This window comes from Felis catus, chromosome B4, assembly GCF_018350175.1.
Source record: "Felis catus isolate Fca126 chromosome B4, F.catus_Fca126_mat1.0, whole genome shotgun sequence".
In the NCBI taxonomy this organism is placed as follows: Eukaryota; Metazoa; Chordata; class Mammalia; order Carnivora; family Felidae; genus Felis; species Felis catus.
The window spans coordinates 62,454,504-62,471,739 of record NC_058374.1 but is presented as its reverse complement, the minus strand read 5'-3'; the positions used below and the strand labels follow the sequence as shown (position 1 = coordinate 62,471,739).

The 17,236-nt window shown below is 37.5% G+C and overlaps 1 protein-coding gene across 7 annotated transcripts in view; it reads left to right on the top strand.

Moving 5' to 3' along the window:
- Positions 1–16,567, top strand: part of OVCH1 (ovochymase 1) — an 82,665-nt gene extending 66,098 nt beyond the window's left edge. For 6 of the 7 annotated variants that reach the window (XM_045061609.1, XM_045061608.1, XM_045061605.1 and 3 more), the window contains 6 exons: positions 5,056–5,229; positions 6,776–7,043; positions 8,336–8,496; positions 14,155–14,253; positions 15,364–15,497; positions 16,154–16,567. In XM_045061609.1, coding sequence (XP_044917544.1) covers positions 5,056–5,229; positions 6,776–7,043; positions 8,336–8,496; positions 14,155–14,253; positions 15,364–15,497; positions 16,154–16,318 — 1,001 coding nt within the window. In that variant the 3' untranslated portion in view covers positions 16,319–16,567. The remainder of the gene's footprint in view (positions 1–5,055; positions 5,230–6,775; positions 7,044–8,335; positions 8,497–14,154; positions 14,254–15,363; positions 15,498–16,153) is intronic. The other variant, XM_045061607.1, reaches the window with a different exon arrangement.
- The last annotated feature ends 669 nt before the right edge of the window (positions 16,568–17,236 follow it).

The window sequence follows — 17,236 nt, the reverse complement described above, 5'->3', positions numbered from 1 at the left end:
GAACCAAAGTCAGACACTTAACCAACTGAGCCACCCAGGTGCCCCCACCAAACCCATTTCTGAATGTCAGGGGCTACTTTTCTCTTTCTTTAGTATTTTCAGTCTAGCAGTACTATTCCTCTGTAAAATTTCTGATAAATAAAAAATTCAGAAGTGTCAAATGATTATAAATAAGGCTACTCATATTTTTATTATTAGCTTCTATAACTCTCTATAAAAAGTAAGGAAGCCACAATTCGTTTGATAGTTAATACAATTTTATTTAACACAATTTTATATATTTATATAATTTATTTCCACAAAGCATACAATTTATGTAATCATTTTCAAACTAGTGAACATAGAACCCCATTGCCAATCTCCCAGATAAAATGGAACCACATTATCTTTTCTTAATAAATCTGTTTACCTAAGTAGAATTCACCAGGTTTTAGTTATTTGTGTAAGTGTAAATGGAGTGGTATGTAGCACCACCAATGGTTTCCATTGCAATGCTTTTATAATATCTTATTGAAAATATATTATCAAAATTAAGTTTCACCTGGTTTTTCATTTACCTACCCTATCTTACGAATGTAAGATATCCGTAACTAGTAAATACTACATTAAATGTACAGGTTAAATTCATTCATTACTAAGCATTTCCTAATAGGTTAGGCACACTGGAGACACAATGGTGAACAAGTCAGGAATGATCTCTGCCATCTTCTCTTGGAAAGACAGACGATAAATAAGAAGATGATAATTTGAGATAACAATAAATAATAATCAAATAATTATTGATTGTCAGCAGTAATCTGAAGGAGTTAAGTTGCAGAGGAAGGGTACATGTCTTCAGTTCATTTAGGTATCTGTTCACATGTTACCTCATCTAAGGCCTCTATCACATGATGTAAGTAGGCCTCCTCTGTCTTCTTCTTGGCATTTATCAAGACCTAGCAAAGTATTCATTTATTTATAATCTGTCTCCTTCCACCAGAATGAAATGTCCTGAGAGCAGGACTTAGTCTCATATTCATTACTGTACCTCCAGCATTTGGGTAGAGTACTACCCAACACTTAGTAAATATTTGACGAAAAAAAAGTTGGTGAGAAAATGACCTTGAATTTGGGAAAAGCTTTGTAAATTGGGGAACTGTCAGGGGTCAGAGTGATTGGAGACTGAGGACAGACAGGAATGAGGTGGGCTGAAGGCCTTGCCACTGTGCAGCTCAGGCTATGGTAATGAGTTTGGATTTTGTTCCAATCCAATGGGAGGTCATTAAAGATTTTTGACAAGGGAGTAATTTGAAGAATGCTCCTGCTGCTGGGTCGGGAGTGAGTTTTAGAGTGACAGGGTGAATATCTAAAGTTATGAGGCTCTTGTGTTATTCTACATCTGCACTGTCCAGTTCACGTTGTTTTTTACATTGAAATTAGTTAAATAAAGGGTGGTATTAGCCATGTTTAAGGGCTCATTGTTGCATGTAATAGTGGACAGCCCTCATTCAGAATGTTCCATCATTGCAGAATGTTCTATTTTATCTGTTTTAGACAATAGACAGATGGTGCCTTATAAGAGGATGGCAACTGTGGAGTGCAAGTAAAGTGGACAGATCTGGAGACAGAACTAATAGGATTTCTGGGTGAATTGCGTATGAAATTAAATGTGCAAATCAAGGATTACTCTGGAGTGAGAGGCTAGAGATGGGGAATACTAGAGGAAGAAATAGACTCATGGGGAGATATCTGTTTGTGCCATGTTACATTCTTAGTGGCATAATACATCCTGGTTGAGTTGGCAACATCCTGGTTGAGTTGGTAGCTAAAGGTAGAACTCCGGAGCTAGAGGAAAAGATTGGGCTAGAGATGAATATTTGAGACTTACCAGCTCCTTAACAGATTTCCTCAAGTGACCCTTTCTCGGACATCATTGATCTCCTCTACCACTCTCATCAGTTTCAAACATGTTCTAGTATTACCCATCATTTTAAATAAAATTGAACAAGAAATTTAGCTATTACCCCATTTCTCTGCTTCCCTTTACAGCAAAATCTCTTTCTTGGAGGCTGCTAGATTTAGAAAGTTTGTGGGATTGATGGCTAGAAGGTCATGGTGAAATCAAACAATTATAGTAGAGAAACACTGATAAGTTGGATAGATAGGAGGTGGTGATTTCGAAAGCAGGATGTTTGCAATAAAAATTTTAGAGATGTCAAATGACAAAATTTCAGCGCAGTGTTAGTAAAGGATTATAAGTAAAGGGAATTCGTTCCCTTGCATTAAATTTGGTGTTGGCACTTAGCAGGCATGCACTAGCTCAGTCTCACAAATCTTCATGGTCAGTGTCTAATATGCCTGGCTGTTGCCCTGCCATTCTGGTTATTAAATAGTAACATTAGTCAAGTGTTTAAGGAACACTGACAAACCGGAACACTGAAACAAACATAGAGAACAATGACCAGGATGCTGAAGGGTGTGGGTGCTTAGAAGTGTTTACCTTGGAGAAGACAGAAGGATCATAAGTCTTCCTTTCAAGTAGTTATGGAATTCTCATAGAGACTCTCAGGCCATATATGAAATTTGTTCTGACTGATGATATCTAATAGTTATTGAATATTTACCATTATTCAGGCACGGTCCTACAAACTTACAACTGTCTCAATTTTCTTAGCCATCCTGTAGAGGTAGGTTACATTTATCCACATTTTAAATATAAAGAAACCGAGTCTCAAAATGATTAAGTAACTTGTTTCCAGTGACATAACCAATAAGTAGAGAAAATGGGATTCAAACCCAGCACTCTGATTCAAACACTTATATTCTTGGGTACTACACGAACCAGGGAGAAACTGTTACATTGATGTTTTTTGATCCAATGTGAGGAAGAACAGTCTAGCAATTAGAAGCATTCAAAAAGAGAAAATGCTCATAAGTTCTACATCATATCTTCCAGGTGAGTAATCACATGTTCAGGGTTATTTTAGCAAGGACTCACAGTCAGATGAAAGATTGAACTAAATAGTCTCCAAGATTACATATTGACACTATTCCCTTCTCATCCAGGCACCTATTTTAAAACTACACATTTTAGGGGCGCCTGGGTGGCTTGGTCAGTTAAGCGTCCGACTTCAGCTCAGGTCATGATCTCACGGTCCATGGGTTTGAGCCCCGCGTCGGGCTCTGTGCTGACAGCTCAGAGCCTGGAGCCTGTTTCAGATTCTGTGTCTCCCTCTCTCTCTGCCCCTCCCCTGTTCATGCTCTATCTCTCTCTGTCTCAAAAATAAATAAACATTAAAAAAAAACTACACATTTTATAAATGTGTTATATTTCTAAGTTATGAATTGGAATACTGTATTTGACAGAACCAAGGATAGAGCCATATCCACACCATTAAGACCTTCCCTGCAGGTTAACGTTGTATGGTTATTTAATCTATTTAATCAACTGTGAAACTTCCTAGCCATATAATTATCTACTTACATTTTTTATCTGTTCACAAGGATATCATAAGATGCTATATTAAGTGCTTCACTGCAATCAAGATTCATTAAGTTTATCTCCTTCCCCTTAGCCATCATCTAATTAGCTCTTTCAAAAAAAATGAAATTAGGTTACTTGAATGTGGCATGTTAAGAATCCCATGCTGGCTTCTCATGACCATGGATTCCTTCTCCACATGTTCAGCAACCATCTGTCTAATGATTTGCTGAAAGATTTTGGTGAGGTTTATTTTTATTTAAAAGCACTTATAATACTTTGCAAATACCAACTCATACAATCCCATTTGAATATAATTTTTATCTCTATTATACAGATGGAAAAACTGAGGCAGAGAGGTTAAATAAATTGCCCAGTGCCACATGGTTAGGAAATAGCAGAGCTAGTCTAAACCAGTTTGGTTATAGTATCTGTACTTCTAAGCATTAAGCTACACGATTTCACTGATGTATGACTTCGGAAATCCTATATTTTGTTTTCTCTCTCTTCTCCCCAACTGCCCTCACCTCCAAATCTTTTTTTTTAATCAGTAGCATTTTCCCATTTACATTATTTTAAAACTTCTGGAGTGTTTGTTGACATAGGGTATCTCAAAAGTTCCCCATCAAATCCAGTTCATGAGACAGATTCTTTGAAGATAAGAATGATGTGGAGGTTAACTATCCCCTATTCCCTATCTTTCTTGCTCAGATTTGTGAGACAACATTATCTTTAAAAAGGTGCATCAATAGTGTATCACTGTTTTATCTTGAGAGAACTTAAATTATAGCATGTACAGCTAAATTACAATAGATGTCCTATCACTGTCAGGACCACCTTTGCAACAACTTTTGAATTTCTGAATTAAGAAAGGATCATCATTAGTCTGCATTTGGGCAGCCTGTGTGTCTCAGCCAGTTTGGGCTGCTATGACAAAAATACTGTAAACTGAATGGCTTAAACTACAAGCATTTATTTTTCACAGTTCTGGAGGCTTGGAAGTCTAAGATTTGGTGTCTAGTAAGAACTTACTTCCCAATCCATAGCTGTCTTTTTGCCCTGTCCTCACATGGCAAAAAAAAAAAAAAAAAAAAAAAAGAGAGATTCTCTGGGTCTCCATTCTAAGGATACTAGTTCCATTCATGAAGGCTCCAGACTCATGACATAACCACTTCCCGAAAACCTTACCTCCCAACACCATCACATTTGGGACTAGGATTTCAACGAGTTTGCGAGGGGGACACAAACATTCATTCCAGAATGTTGTCCGCTATTACTTTTGTTTCTCTGTCCATTTACCTTCACCAGCAAGTCTCTTTCTCATTCTTATGATCACAGATTACCATAGAATTATAAATCATTTTCATACTAAATGCTAGCCCAGTCTTTTGCCTTTGATCTTTTCAAATCTATACCCTTCCTTTGCTGCAGTCAAATCATGAATTCCATCCCACAAATCTTGTTCTCACATTATCGATAATCATTCCTTTACCAATATTAACAGTACAGAATTTAACGTCTTCTTTTTGCCCTCTTGTACCTATGTTACTGCCCAGAAGAACTATTTTAATTATTGAATATATCTCGTATTGTAGCACATCTATGTGGCTCCAAGAAAGAATTTGTCTTAATATCCAGTGGTGCTTACCTGACTATCAACTTTAAGACTGATCAGTCCGTGGGAGAAAGAGGTTTTAAACTCATTTTGGAAGACACAGTTCAGAAGTATTCACAAAAAAGTAATATGGGGACCCAATTGTCTATTAATGGTAAGTAATGATTTTAAAATACTTACTAAAACAGGAACCATATATATCAAAGTAGAACCTGTGGAACACTGCTTATAGGTTCCCTGGTAGTCACCTTCTCTGATACTCAAAACAGCATAGTGTCATTTCAAACCATTTCTTAAAGCACAAGACCTTGGTAGTTTATATAGATCATGTGAGGAAATAGTTAATTGGGGTGTGTGCAGGTGTGTGTGTGTGTGTGTGTGTGTGTGTGTGTGTGATTAAGAAATAATGATAAACATAAAAGGCAGTTGCTATTTTAAAAATCCAGGGGGGGGGGGGGCGGGCACCTACATGGCTCAGTACATTAAGCGTCAGACTCTTGATTGGGCTCAGGTCATGATCTCATGGTTCCTGAGATGGAGCCCTGTGTTGGGCTCTGTGCTGACAGTGTGGAGCCTTGCTTGGGGAGATATTCTCTCTGTCTGTCTGTCTGTCTGTCTGTCTGTCTCTGCCCTCCCCTGCTCATGTTGTTTCTTGCTGTCTCAAAAAATGAATGAATGAATGAATGAATGGATTTCTGGTGTAAACAAAGAAATCCCAAGTAAAGAACTTAACTTTTTTTTTTATTTATTTTTGAGACAGAGAGAGACAGAGCATGAACAGGGGAGGGTCAGAGAGAGAGGGAGACACAGAATCTGAAACAGGCTCCAGGCCCTGAGCTGTCAGCACAGAGCCCGACGCGGGGCTCAAACTCACGGACCTCGAGATCATGACCTGAGCCGAAGTCGGCCGCCCAACCGACTGAGCCACCTAGGCGCCCCTCTCAAGTAAAGAATTTAACAAATGAGCCTATCTTACAATTCCCGAATTATAGGCCATGAAAATTTTCTTCATATTTCAGAATATACTTGAAAAATCTCTTGTTTTTAATTTCCTGGTGGATTTCTTTTTAAATCTGAGAATGAAGTCAACACATTGCTAGAAATTTCCCTTATGCTTTTCCTTTATATATAAGTCACACTTGGAATACGTTTAGTATAAAGTCTTGATATGTCTAGATGTGTTATACTGCGATAACATAAATAATGCCAAAGAAAGAACAATGTACAGGAATTTCATGATTAAGCATAATATTTTTAAAATCAATTTGAGGGGCGCCTGGGTGGCGCAGTCGGTTAAGCGTCCGACTTCAGCCAGGTCACGATCTCGCGGTCCGTGAGTTCGAGCCCCGCGTCAGGCTCTGGGCTGATGGCTCGGAGCCTGGAGCCTGTTTCCGATTCTGTGTCTCCCTCTCTCTCTGCCCCTCCCCCGTTCATGCTCTGTCTCTCTCTGTCCCAAAAATAAATAAACGTTGGAAAAAAAATTTTAAATAAAATCAATTTGATTTGTCTATATTAATATTTTAGTTAACTTTATTGATTTTTTGCTCATTTTATGAACAATGAAAGAAAAGAGGAATCTACTGTCTTGCTAAGAATTCTGGTTTTTGACCTAGAAAAGAAATAAACACCTCCATTCTGAGATTTTAATAGATTTTAATAAACACCTCTATCTAATGTTTTGTTGTTTTTTTTTTTCTCAGAGGTAACAGTAGAAACCAGTCCTGGAAAACAGCCAACCCCAGACACCTGTGGAATTCCTGGTGTTGACCCATTTCTAATGGAAGGGTCTAAGAGAAATACAAATGTGCCGCCAACTAGGCTGGGGGAGCCCAGGTTGGTTGGTGGCCATGCAGCACCTGCAAAGTCGTGGCCCTGGCTGGTCAGTCTGCAGCACCAAGGACAACATTTCTGCGGAGGTGCTCTGATCGCCAAGCAGTGGGTCCTGACCGCAGCGCACTGTAACTTTAGGTGTGTGCCTGGGTGGGGCAGGGGGCACTGGAGCCGTGTGAGGGCCCACGGTGGGCATCCTCCTGCTCTCCCTGCATCCCAGGAAACAGTAAGCTCCCAAGGATACAGTCCCCATCATGCAAACGAATGAGCACACTAGGTCAATGACACCTCCTGCTTCACTAATACATTTACTTCCAAGAGCTGTTAATTACAGAAGGTGCTTCCTGCCTCTAGGTGTAGTTTATTTAAAAAGTAACAACAGTGCCCCCTCTTTCCTCATCTATAAAGTGGATATCATATCTTAACATTTTTGTATTGGTTTCTTAGCACTGTGCCTAGAGCACAGGCATTGCTCAAATGTGAATCCCTTTCCTTCTTGTTCTGATGACTGATCATCACACCCACTCTCAAAATAAATATCTACTTTTAAAGAATTTTAACGAATGTCCCCTAAAAGAAACATTTTTAAACATTTTAGCTGAATCTTGGTCTCCATGTGATGTGGAGGTATCTGAAAACTCCTCCCTCAAAGAAGTGTTAGATTGATGTTTTTAATACTGGTCTTCCAGAAGTGGTGATATGGTTGACAGTGCTGCACAATGGACAGTTAAATGAGTAGATCTAGTGTTTCAGTGTCTCAAAGATAGGCTTTATAATAAAAGTACCTGCTCAAATAACTTGGTGAGTAGGAACCTTCAACGAATCAAAAACTCATTTTCTTTACCATTCCCCCACTCCTTTGATAGAGAGAAATCACAAGAAATTCTCCTTGTTAATGCAGTTTTAAGACTTTCATGTGCACAGAATTATCTGGGGAGTTTGCTATAAATGGAATCTTAGAATCTTAATTCTGAATTTTGATTTGATGAGTTATGTCTGGGATTCTGCATGTTTAATGCTCATGCCAGATTTAATGCATGTAGTTCTTAGACATTTCTTTGAGAAACATTGTATCAGGGGGAAGAGTAACTATAACTTACAGAATAGGTGTCAGTGACCATTATATACAGATATCATATAATGTGGAATATTATGATCATAATAATACATGGAATCATTGCCCTGAGTCATCATAAATCTTGTCAAGCAATACTAAATCAATTTTTTTTTGTTTGATGTTACAAAGGCCAGAAAGTAGATACTTTTTCTCAGGGATGAATTAATAAGAACCCCCATTTTCTAAGAATTCAAAATGACAAAGATTTTAACATAGATTAGAAATGTTACACAGTATATTTTTAGTAATTTTGAAAAATTATAACCTCATTAAAAGTGGTATCTATTTCCCCACTCCTTTTTCTTATGACAAGTACCATCACAGATGGTCTAGTAATAGGAAGAAGTTCCCTGTCAAACATAGGAACCGGTGATTTGCTACCAGTAAAAGCCGTATACACTCACCCTGGCTTCACCCAGTTCCCTCCTACTGATGATCTGTCTTTGCTGCGTCTGGAGAACCCTGTTGAACTAGGTCAGTATGGATAATTTTTCTTTAGATTTTGAGCCTTTGCCATACAGTTTTTATCTTCCATCTTGCTTAGAAGTGCTATACGTACTTTTGAGGGCCAATAATTATTTCAAAACTTATATTCTAAGCTACTCTCCCTAAAAGCTGAAGCATGTGCCTAAACAGTTTACTTTTGTATGGTTTAAAAATTTTTTTTAAAACATTGATTACTTTTGAGGGAGAGATAAAGTGTGAGCAGGGAAGGGGCAGAGAGAGAAGAAGACACAGAATCCGAAGCAGCTCCAGGCTCCAGGCTGTCAGCACAGAGCCCAGTGCGGGGCTCAAACTCACCACAAGATCATGACCTGAGATGTAGCCGGCCGCCCAACCACCTGAGCCACCCAGGCGCTCCTGCTTTTGTATGTTTTTACCTAATGGAAGTTGAGAGACAATTTCAAAGAAATATGTTTTTAACATGTCCTCTTTATTCTGAGACTCACTTTTAGGTAAGGTTTACCCAAATACTTAAAACAGGAGTCTGAACCATCAGATACGCAATTTTCTGTCCCTTTTATGACTTGGTAAAATCTTGTTATTTTTTTAATGTTTACTTAAGCCAAGGCTGATGTGAACGTGTCGGGAGGAATGGTTCCTCTTGGCTCTGTCATACAGCAGCCATGTGATCTTGGGCAAGTTATGTAACTTCTCTGAGCCTCAGCTTGATCATTTGTAGAAAGGGAGTAACAGTCACCCTCCTACCAACCTAACACGGGTCCACATTCAATGAGAAAGTAAATTGGGGTGGGGGGCAAGCAGAGAGTCACCACTTTCACACCCATGCCTTTCCGTGGATTCCTGGGGCTCTGGGACAGTTTTTCTTCTCTCTTCCAACTCTCTCCTGTGTTTCTGCATTCTTCAGCTGTTCCCCTGCCGATAGACTCACTTTCTTCTTTAATGTCTTTTCAGCATATTCATCCTGCAAAACCTCTGTCATGGTTCAGCCCACCATTTGCTTTCAGTACTTTTGTAACTGAGTCAGTGAGAGAGCATCTAGAACAGTGCTGCTTACTCTTGGCTATGCATTATAATCTCTTGGGTTGCTTATAAAGAACTGTAGGCCAGGAGACCTGGCATCAGCATTTTTGTTGTTGTTGTTGTTCTTATTTTGCTTATTAAATGTTTAAAATTTTTTTAATGTTTTTATTTTTGAGAGAGACAGAGTGCAAGAGGGGGAGGGGCAGAGACAGGGAGACAGAGAATCCGAAGCAGGCTCCAGGCTCTGAGCTATCAGCACAGAGTCAAGCAAGGGGCTCAAACTCACCAGCCGTGAGATCATGACCTGAGCCATCCAGGCACCCCTAATGAGTTTTTATGTTGAGACAATTAATTATAGATTCACATGCAGTTATAGGAAATAGACACACCAATGTACTTTCTACCCTGCTTTCACCAATGGAAACATCTTGCAGGGTATTGACTTTGATACAGAACATTTCTACCACCACAAGTGATACTGTTGCCTTTTTATAGCAATACTCACTTCCTCCTCCCCACCAGACCTCTGGAAACCACTAATCTGTTCTGTTTCTATAGTTTTGTCATTTCAAGAATGTTACATAAATGCGATTATGCAGAATGTAAACCTTCGGGATTAGTTTTTTTCACTCTGTGTAATGCCCTGGAGATTTATTCATATTGGTCCATGTATCAATAGTTCATTCTTTTTAATTGATGAGTACTTTTCCAAGATATGGATTCATCAAAGTTTCACCATTCATCTGTTGAAGAACACCTTTTTTCCAGCTTTTAGATATTACAGATAAATCTTCTGTGAGCATTTGTGTATAGGTTTTGTGTAAAGAAAATTGAGCAGGACTTTTCATTTCTGTGGGATAAATGCCCATGAGTGCCATCGCTGGGTCATATGGTAGTTGTGTTTCAGTTTTATACAAAACTGCCAGACTATTTTCTAGAGTCGTAGAACCATTGTATGTCCCACCAGAGATGTAGGAGTGATCTGGTTTCTTAGCATCCTTGTAAGCGTTTGCTGTTGTCACTATTTTTTAAAAGCATTCCAATAGGTATATAGTGATATCTTACTATATTAATTTGTATCTTCTTAAGAGCTAATGATACTGAACATCTCTCCATGTGCCTATTTTTGCCTTTTTTTTTTTTTTTTTAAAGCACTTCAGTGAAATGTCTCTTCATAGCTTTGGTCAATTTTTTTTTTTTTTTAAGAGAGAGAGAGGGTACCTATACGTGGCGGGGGAGGGGCAGAGGGAGAGAGACAGAGAGACAGAGAGAGAGAGAGAGAGAGAATCTTAACATGAGGTTCGATCCCACGACCCTGGGATCATGACCTGAGTTGAAATCAAGAGTCCGACACCCAACTGACTGAGCCACTCAGGTGCCCTAGCTTTTGTCAGTTTTCTAATTGGATTATTTTACATATTGTAGAGTTTAAGAATTCTCTATATTTTCTAAATACTACTGCTTTGTCGGGTAGATGGTTAGCAAATGTTTTCTTCCAGTCTGTAGCTTGTCTCCCAGTCTGTAGACCCTGTTAACAGGGTCTTTCACAAGCATAGATTTTAATTTTGTTAAAGTCCACTTTCTTAATTTTCCTTTTATGGATTTTGCTTCAAGTGTCAAGCCAAAGAACTCCTTGCCTAGCCCCAGATGCTGAACATTTTTTCTTATTTCTCTAAAATTTTTTGTATTTTACATTTAACGTCACCATCCATTTTTAGTTAATTTTTATATAAGGTTTAAGGTTTTGGTCAAGGTTCTTTTTCCTCCCCCAGGATGTCCAATTGTGGCAGCAACATCTGTTGAAGAGGCTGTTTTTCCTCCAATCAGTTGCTTTTGTGCCTTTGTGAAAAATCAGCTGAGCATATTTGTATGGGTCTATTTCTGAGATCTCTATTCTGTCAGTCTATGTCTCTCCCCTTCTCCAGTACTACACTGCCCTGGTTACTGTAGCTGTAGAGTAGGGTTTATATTAAAAAGCGATTGCTCTTAATTTATTCTCTTTCAAGACTGTTTTAGCAATTCGAAGCCCTGTACTTTTCCATGTAGATTTTAAAATAAGCTTATCTCTGTCTAAGACACTTGCTGTGATTTTGGTAGGAATTACATTAAATCTATATAGATCACTTTGGGGAGAACTGACATCTTTACTATGATGAGTCAATTCATGAAAACAGTGTATTTCTCCACTTATTTAGGTCTTCTTTGATTTCTTTCAATAGAATATTGCCATTTTGAGTGCACAGATCCAGTATATGTTTTGCTAAGTATATGCATATCTAAGCATTGCATTTTCTAAACAGTGATTATAAATAGTATTGTTTTTATTTTTAATTTTTAAAAATTTTTTAATGTTTATTTTGTTTTTGAGAGAGAGAGACAGAGCATGAGCGGGGGAGGGGCAGAGAAAGGGAGACGCAGAATCCAAAGCAAGCTCCAGGATCTAAAGCTGTCAGCACAGAGCCTGACATGAGGCTCGAACTCTCAGACCAAGAGATCATGACCTGAAGTGAAGCCCAACACTAACCCGACTGAGCCACCCAGTCGCCCCAGTAGTATCGTTTTTAATTTTAAATTCTACATTAAATGTGATTGACTTATGTATGTTGATCTTGTATCCTGGATTTTGCTGAATCTAGATCAGTATTTTATAAACTTCTCCTGGAAATTTCCATGTGCAGCCAAAGTTGAGAACCAGTGCTCTAGAAAAGACCATTGGTGAAGTTTGGTGCCCTTGAAAACTTCCCCCCTTATTTTGTTCTCCAAGGATCTTGACTTCCACTCAGCACCACCTGGTGTCAACATCAACATGAAACTTTGTGTTCCTCTGCCCCTTAAGTATTTGGTTAGCTTATTTAATCTGTACCCATTCATTTCTGTTCATTGGTAAGAGTGAGAAATGTCCTTTCTCCCATTAGAAACAACACAATTTCTACCTATGATTTTCATCCTCACCACCTCACCATGGCCATCATGTGAACATTTATGGCCTATTTCTTTCTTGTCTTTTTATACGACTCTATGTGTACTTAAAAAAAATTGTAATATACTTATTATAAGGATTTTATCCTGATTTTTCACTTATTATCAGTGTTGCTTCATATTATTAAAATTTCTTTGAAAATGTAATTTTAATGGCTACATAGTAGACTTTTCACAATTCTTATAGTTTGTTTCTTTTTTTAAAATTTAAATAATGCTGCATTGACTATTCTTATGTATGTGTTTTTCTAGTTCTAGGATTGCCTTAAGATAAATTTCCCAGAAGTAGAATTGCTAGATTTAGGGCATAACTATTTTCAAGATTGCTGACATAAGGAATACATGAGTATAAGTCGATACATGCTCTTTTTTTTGGTCCAAAAATGAGGCAATTTTGCAATATCTGTTAATTTCTAAAGTGTGTGCCTCCTGGTCCAGCAGTTCTGTTTTCCACAAATACTGACACTAATGCACAGACTGATAATCTAGGACATTTGGTGCAGTTTTTCAGGGGAAAAAAATTAGTCTAAATGTTTGCCAAGGGGATTTAATAAACTGTAGTACATTCACTATTTGATACTGTGTACTACTAAAAATATATTATAGGTCTATATGCAATGATATAGATGATTTGACCATCATCTAGTAAATGAAGAAAATCAGAATAAGAAAAATGGCTGATTAAAAAATATGTTGGTAGAGGGAATATATTTTAGCTCAAGGAAATGTCAGGAATCGATATGATTGAGCAATGATTATAAGTATATCTATGAAAGTAGCATAACGTAAGATTTGGAATCAGTTGGCATGTGTATAGAAAGAAAAGTAAGAAAAAAAAAACAAGTTACAGAGCTTTATGTGATTTTACTAAGAGCAGTAAAAAGAAAGAACCACTGAAATAAATGGTCTAGGACAGCAGATATGTTGAAACATTTAAGTGTGTAAAAGTCTGGATAAAATTGAAGTCAAACAGCATGGGAGAGCAAACACAGGGACAAATTCAGAGAGAGAGAGTGTGTGTGTGTACACACATATACATATAAACCCACAATATTTATGAATTTTGTAATGATATATACAAATATATACAAATGTATTTCATATATATACCAATTTTGGTGATAAGAAAAAATGTGAATGTTTAAACATATATCAATCTATTTTATAATATACCTATGAAGATAGACACAAAGACACTTACTAGCTATAAAAATACTTTAAAAGTTTAAATTGCTACAAATGTGGTTTTTCTCCATCCTTCATGTAATACCACTGAAGAGAAAAGATAATTACATTGTTCTGCACTGTCATCTCATATTCAACAAGGTGATGTCCTGAAGGCATGTAAACAAAAAGGCAGATGCATTTTTTAAAATGGTTAGTGGATAAGAAACCATGCGGGGCATGCCTCTATGCGGGGCATGTGTTTCTGTTGTCCTAGGAAAATATGGTAATACCTGGAATAAAGTGGTAACATGTAAATTGAGGTTACCCCTTCTGAGTAATTAATAGATGGAATCTTCTGGAAGTCTTATTTATTAAATTACAGGGTTAAAATGGGTACTGTCAGATCAAAATGGTTACTTTCAGAGCTATCATTGAAGAGCAAACAGTACAGATAATATCAATCCCATGGACTAAATGATATTTGCCTTTTTCTCATTCTAGGAGAGTTTGTATCTCTAATCTGTTTGCCAGGGAAATATGATAAAATAAATTTACTTTCCAAATGTATGACTGCTGGATGGGGAATAACTGAACCATATCGTGAGTATACTCACTGCCTCTTCCAAGATTAGAATCCAAACAAATATTTGTGGAGTCTAATATATTGTTTACTTATTTTTAATTATTCTGTATTTTTAATAGGAATGATAGTAGAAGAAGTCTTTTCCACAATGGATCTAAAAGTGACTACTTGGGTTTTACGACATCATATTCATTAGTATTAGTTCACTGATACTTGTAAAAACTTGTGTTAGAAAACATCTAGTGATTTTAGTACCTAGTAAATATTTGTGTGTCTCATTTATATGTAATTTTCCCCCAGCTGCACTGTAAGCACACACACTTGCTTTCACAACAGTATAGGGGCTGCTACTGTGAAAACCTCTACTTAAAGACATGAGCCTATTTCCAAAGATGTGATGCATTTTTCTGAAATCATAGGCTGGTATGAATGGTAAGTGGTGGAAAGATGATGTGAAAATAGTCTACATATAGGTCAAACTCATGACTCTGATCTCACATCCTCCATATTCTACAGCTGAGTTAACAAGTTAACAAATATCCAGTAAAATAAAGAATAAGTCAGAATGCAGTTTCAGTTGAAACCTCCAGTGTCAACACTGAAACGTGAAGTCAAGTCAAAAGAATAAGAACACCATGAAACCAATGGAATATAGACTAAATGTGTAAAAACTGAAACGTGTTGTTTGCTTTATCAACAACTGATTTGGGTATAAACTTCCTTTGTCCTTCTGTATAGTGATGTCATTTTTCTATTTTCTTGGGACTGTACAAAAGATAAAAGAACCACATGAAGTGGGCTCGCTCCTTCCTTCCTTCCTTCCTTCCTTCCTTCCTTTCTTTCTTTCTTTCTTTCTTTCTTTCTTTCTTTCTTTCTTTCTTTCTTTCTTTCTTTCTTTCTTTCTTTCTTCCTTTCAATGGTTCCTGTTGTATAACTGACCTGGAGTAATAATATGTTTTTTTACAAATCACTTAACAGCCATTACAGTGCGGAGAGGGGAGAATTGGGTGGGACTTAACCCTTGGATATATATGGACTATTTTTGTCCCACATATTTTGTCCCATATGTTTATGTCCCAAATGTTTTGCCCATAAACATTTTTGTGTTTTTATTCCTTTCCTACTAGAAGACGAATTTTCTAAAACAATGCAGCAGGCAGCTGTACCACTGATCAGTAGTACATCTTGTCGAAGTTACTGGGGACTGGATATTAAAAACACCAATATATGTGGAGGGGCTGCAGGATCATCCTCATGCATGGTAATTCAAGGATGGTGCTGATGAGTGCAGTTTTCTTCTCAGTGTGTCTCATGAATGGGTGTTTGCTGACCACAAAGAGGTATAAGTGCATGGTAGTTGTAAAATGATAAGTGAGAAGAGGAAGTACATTGCTAAGCTGATGTACTGTCATTGCTAATTTGAAACTCGAAGTGAATGCAATTCTCAAAAGGAATTGCTCGTTCATTTGCTTGGGTGACTGTGTGAAATTGATGATGTTCTACTGTTTTTGACCTATAAAAATAATTTATTATGTCTCAACTTCACAGCTGAATTAGACTGCTCAGAGCATCTGCTTCTAGTGGCATTGAAAATATAAAGATATTTTAATGTAACTCAAAGCCATAATTTCGTGATTTATATTAAGTAGATGCTTGAAACTTTCTGCAAGACACAGTCTGTTGTCAGCATTAAATGACTTTGTGTTTAATGTACCTTTTAGCCTCCTTTTGAGATAGAGGTTTCAATCTGATTCAGAGATCTGTAATATCCACCAACTGCCTATTTGCCTCTGCTGTCGTGAGCAGAAATGAGAGGTGGCAGAATGACTTATGCACTGTCTGATCACCTCTGCAGTGGAGGTGAGCATCCATTATGAATTGTGCAGCCAGAAGAACTTCTCTTTTTGCTGGTTGCAGGGAGATTCGGGAGGCCCTCTGCAGTGTGTGCAGGACGGACAATACAAGCTCATCGGTATCGTGAGCTGGGGCAGCAGTAACTGCCAGCCCACTGCACCAACAGTCTTTGCCAGAATTTCTGCCTACAGGGACTGGATCACATCTGTCACTGGAGGAGAAGTGTGATCACTAAAGAGTAGCATGGTGGAACTCTGTTCATAAATGGGAAGGGAAGTACCTAACAGCATCTCTGAAAAATAAGTCTCTGGTCAGTGTTAAAAGACCCAGTGACCCTTCCTCCAACCCTTGTCACAGAGGAGCTTGGATTTGGTGTGTACATGCGTTTAATATTAAACATTGAACACAGAAAGATAATGTTGATTCATGCCTCCTGGGAATTTATAATCTGAAATGTCATTAAATTCATATTTAGTATGCCATGTATATGTCATTATTTGAATACAATCATATACACTTGTACTATTTTTCTAGTTTGGTAAAAATTAGAATATACAAGCAAATGTTATTCAGTCCATATAATTCTTAATTTCCCTCACACACAACAGTGCACTGAGCACAGTGAGATAGGAACGATCCCTCTAAGTTTCAGAATTTCAATGAACAATGGACATTTAAGGAATTATTTATCAGGCTTATCCCTTGATTTTTAAATTTTTTAGATAAAATGTTAGGATATTTCAATTGTTTACAAAGCAGTTCATCTGAACCTCAGTTAACCAATATGCTCATCTTTCTAAGTTGTAGCTAAGAATAAGGGAGAAGGAACTAAGGGAGATCCCTGAGCCAGAAGACTGAATGAAATCCACCACAGAAATATGTAATATAGAATGAGAGCCTGTAGCAACTTTTTTTTTCTTATTTTATATATTTCCACCCAAAATTTATCATTTGGTTTCCAAGATTATAGCATTCAGAAACAGAGTATAGTTCAACTTTAGGGAAGCACATATATAACCCCATGAAAGAGCAACTCATAAGGAGATAGGCAATATATTTTCTCATTCTCTCTCTGATCTTTCTTTCCCTTTCTGTCATTTCTTTGTCCTCAGCCCACACACTCTCTATCAATCCTTGCTCTCTTTT